This window comes from Zingiber officinale, chromosome 3A, assembly GCF_018446385.1.
Source record: "Zingiber officinale cultivar Zhangliang chromosome 3A, Zo_v1.1, whole genome shotgun sequence".
NCBI lineage: Eukaryota > Viridiplantae > Streptophyta > Magnoliopsida > Zingiberales > Zingiberaceae > Zingiber > Zingiber officinale.
Genome location: NC_055990.1, coordinates 113,358,933 through 113,363,546, shown reverse-complemented (window position 1 = coordinate 113,363,546; position 4,614 = coordinate 113,358,933). Strand labels below are relative to the sequence as shown.

The 4,614-nt window shown below is 32.9% G+C and overlaps 1 protein-coding gene across 1 annotated transcript; it reads right to left on the bottom strand.

Moving 5' to 3' along the window:
- Positions 1–1,027: 1,027 nt before the first annotated feature.
- On the bottom strand, positions 1,028–3,547 carry LOC122053970 (11-beta-hydroxysteroid dehydrogenase A-like). The gene is made up of 6 exons (XM_042615854.1): positions 3,334–3,547; positions 2,479–2,671; positions 2,320–2,405; positions 1,932–2,063; positions 1,634–1,798; positions 1,028–1,552 (listed from the first exon to the last, which is right to left on the bottom strand). The coding sequence occupies exons 1-6, from the start codon at positions 3,517–3,519 to the stop codon at positions 1,259–1,261; spliced, it is 1,056 nt and encodes a 351-aa protein (XP_042471788.1). The 5' UTR covers positions 3,520–3,547; the 3' UTR covers positions 1,028–1,258.
- Positions 3,548–4,614: the final 1,067 nt, after the last annotated feature.

The window sequence follows — 4,614 nt, the reverse complement described above, 5'->3', positions numbered from 1 at the left end:
TCATGTCTGGGTTGCGTGAGAGAAAATTATGGTGGAGTAAGTTTAACCAAAAAAAAGATAAATCCACTAAACTTCAGAATATTTATTATCTCATTAAAAATTTAGAACGAATTTAGATTTTGTAATTTTATATAATAAAATTGTATATTATTTAAGTATTTATATTTTAAATTGTATAATTTTTATTTTTAAATGAGTAATTAAGTAGAACTAAATTAATATTGAGTATTTGATTCTCTTTCGATTATTATGATTTATCACTTGTATCCTCGAAGTATCTAGTAAACCTTTGTTTACTTTCTTCATATATTTGTCAGTATTTGATGGACTTTTTTATTCACTTCGATTGTAGTAACTTCTCAAGTATTTTACATCATTCTGTTTGATTCATGATATATTAAATAATTTACCGTTTGGGATGATTTAGTGACTAGCTAGGGGTGTAGCTATTTAAGGCTGAGGAGATATTCTTGAAATTCAAGAAAAATATTAATACGGTGGAGAAAAAAATAAAAATAATAATATAATCATAAATCTTGAATTTTTTCATCTTTTTAGTAAAAAATTTCAATTAAACCCTTTCAACCTAACACATTTTCTTCTTTTCCCAAGTCAACCGAACTTTTATTTTACTCTTTTCATTTTTTTCTTCCTATAATTTCTTTCGTATTCTTTTTTCTAACTCTAATTTTACCCATAAAATCTTTCACGACATGTCATTGTCGTTATAGCCCAAGTCGCTATCACCGGACACCGATTGCTACAATCATCACGGTCATTCGTTGCATGGTCGTTGTTTTCATTTGGCTAACGTCACCGTTTCGCCGATGCTCCATAAAAAAACACCTTTTAATTGAGGTGAAACTTATTTAATTGATTTCTTTCGCTTAGTCGACACCGTTGTTTGCTTCCAACATCACCGTCATCATTCATCGACTCCATCGCTTTGCCTCTCCTGAGTGAAAATCCTAACTACGCTACTAAACTAGCGCATGAGGTATTGTCGTCATAAGATTTGGGGTTCGAATTTTAGTATAACTGAGGTAAATATTTTCCTTATGCGTCAGTCATTATTCAAAAGGCTAATAGCCACATGTAACTTACCTCATCCGTATTAATTCTGGGACGAATTGACGGAGACACTGGGACGCACCTTTACCACCATGATATATCAAATAGTTTTTTAGATTTATCAAGATTTCAAATGCTTAAATAGTTTATTTGGCAAAATAAATACCAAATATATTTCCATTTGGATTCACTCTTCCATCTTGGTTTCGGTAGAGAGGACAGAATCTGGATACACAAGCTTCTTGATGCCCTTCATGTTCAAAATCTTCTTCCCCAATGTCTCTCTCGAATCCTCTCCCGCATTGGTCGTGTAGAAAGACTGCGAGAATGCATCGACTAGCTCCGGGGCTAGACAGGCCACCATCTCAAAGGGCTTGTACCAGGAAGGCCAAGTTATGGTCCTGTCGCCTTTGCAGGCGCCATCGACGATGATCTTTGCACAATTCTCCGTGCTCCCGATCGGGAGTGGCCCGACTTGGATCTGCAATCGACCGTTCACTTATCAAGTTTATGTTTGAAAGCAAAATCCTCCAAGTATGGAAGGTGTTGAAGTAAGTTTTACATCTCTGTTTTCTGTATTGACTACTAATTCTCCGTTGCTCTGCACGCCTTTGCCTTTGGTGAGCTCCGATGCGACATAGCCCAATGTCACGATCGTGATTCCGACCTCAACTCCGAGCTCCGATCGTAGTGTCTCGAAGAACATGATCACCGCGGCCTTGCTTGCCTGCCAAGTGCACAACAATTGATCATGAATCTCAAAGATGCATGGGAGGAAGTTTCTTTTATTTTTGTTTTCATTTTTATTTATAATCTAGATGTCCAGACTTCACCCCGTGAATAAGTTTCTTTTAATTTACATTGTAGAAGGTCATTCTTGCGGTGGGAATCCGGCCGGCAATGGAGGCATTTACGATGATCTTTCCACGACTTTTTTTGAGGTAGGGAATTGCATAGAAGGTGGGATAGACACTTCCCCAAAAGTTCACATCCTATTTCATCAGAAATGTATAATGTTAAACTCTTATGAAACTAGTAAACAAATATAAAAAAACTCTCAAAATAAATAAATTAACTTGAAATATATAGCTCGATAACCAAACAAATAAAACAAAATTAAAAATATAAATATTTCAAACAATCAAATAAATTTAAATTAAGAACTCAACAAACTCACTAAATTTAAGTTAAAAAAAGGAAATCAAAACTAGTTTAAACAATACAAAGCTTGGTTCGAGTTAATTTTACCGTCAATTGCTTGAACGCGGCGATGTTAGTGACCTCCTCGAGCAAGCAAGTGCTCCAAACTCCGGCATTGGCCACAAGGTGATCCACTGCGGGATATGTTTCTATTTGAGCAACAACATACAAGTTTACAATATAATTGAGAGAGTAGAGGAGGCGTACATTGACCGAAGCGAGCAATGGTTTGCTCGACCACTTTCTTTGACTCGTCGGAGCTTGAAACATCGGCGGTGATGACTAGGATGTCGGGCGCACCATGCTTGCGAGCATTGTCGGCGACGGCTTGAAGGGCATGGGTTCTCCTTGCCACAAGTGCCATGGAAGCTCCTCTCTTTGCATACTCATAAGCCAGTTGCTGTTTCAAACATAACAAAGAATATTTTTAAAATATATATATATATATATATATATTATTTAATTCATAAATAAGAATTTTTAATAATTAGAACTGGCACAAAAATCTTATAATGTATGATCATAAAAAAAACATTTAATAGCACTAAAGATATGATACAATTTTAGTGAATTTATAATTTTCAATAATTTTATAATTGTCTAAATAGATTTGTGGTTTCTAATATTTGTATTTTATCTACAAAAATTTACACCACTAGATTTTTTATTTAATTTTTTTAGTATTTTTTTTGTAATATTAAACTATTTAACGATAAGGACAAATATAATATCTAATCAATATAATTTATTGGTGGCTTTCATATATTCTAATTTTATTAATATATTTTTACTTTAGAAATTTTAAATTTTATTGTAAAAAAAAATCTTTATTAGATTCTCAAACATCTTCGATCCTAAAACAATGAGTTTTAGTTAAAAGTATCAGTAACCCTAACCCTAAATATATTTTTCAACTATGAGTAGGTGTATTTAATAATGGATAGAAATTAATTTTTGAAAGAGACCTTAATTATTAATGAATTTCTCTTTCAATTAGTTGTTTGATTAATTTCAAGAGATAATTTTTCGATAACTTCTTTAAAAGAAAGGAAGAGTAGCTACCTCGCCGATGCCGGAAGAGGCTCCGGTGATGAGGACCACCTTCCCTCTCATGTCTTCCGTGGAGAAGGGTCTCAGGAAGGCCCATCGTAATAACTTGAGCACGAGAGAGAGGGGCATGTAGACGAGGAGAAGAAGGGTCACAAAGACATGCATGACAAAGGCGAGAAGAGAGTCGAGAGAATTCATATTTGTGGCTTGAGGTCGAGGGATAGAGAGGAGGTTGTGCTCGTTTATATAGAGTTGCAAGTAATATGTGTCATTGTTGATATAGGTGTCTCATCGCTCCTCCAACTACTTGGTCTAATTAATTAATGAACTCATGGGATCCTTCCCTAATCCCCATTGCTTTTGGGTTTGGAATTCGGTCGTATGAAATATTGGAGGTGGTTTTATTTGGTGAGCACTATTCAACTACTTTGTTTTTTTTTTTTTGTTCCTTTCTAAAAGGTTCATTGTGGCTTCTTGTAGGGTGGGTAAGTTGGTTTGAAATTTTGATTTTTATAATTAAAAAATCAAATAGATTATGGATGATTTAAATTTTGTAGAGTGAATGAAAAATTAATAATAAAAAAAAAGTTCGGACGGATGAAAATATTAATTGAAGTACGAGTTGGACTACTCGGGAGTGTCAATCTATGTGGGACTATTAAGGGTTGAAAATTTGACTACAGACAGAGTTTGAACAATTAATTAAAAGATTAATTAATCAATTGATGAATTAATGGCATGGCCAAAACTAATGGGTCACTTTTTATTATTATTATTATTATTATTATTATTATTATTATTATTATTATTAGCTTTGAGTCAACTAATATGAGAGGATGACCTTCCCCTGATTCATTCATCAAATAAATTCGGTGAACAACTCCTCATTCAACAGTTAACATTCTAGATTTTTTCCATTTAGGAAATTAAAATACCATATAATACTAGTGCATTGTGGTTGAGATTCAAATAATCAATATTTGGTAGTCAACTAATGTCTATAGATAATTGAACCAAATGAACAAATTTAATTTTCGGCTTAATAAAAAAAAATTATATTCGTTTAATTATACAAGATCAATTAAATAAATAAATTTAAACAGCTCGTTAAACTAAACAAACAAGTTTGAATACATATGTGTTCAGCTCATTAATGTTCGCGAATAATGTTCGTAAATAACGTTCGTGAATAATGTTATTGAACAATATTCATGAACCATATTCATTAATATAACTCTTATTAGTATACTAAATAAAATAAATAAATAAATTTGAATTATCAAACTCAGTAAT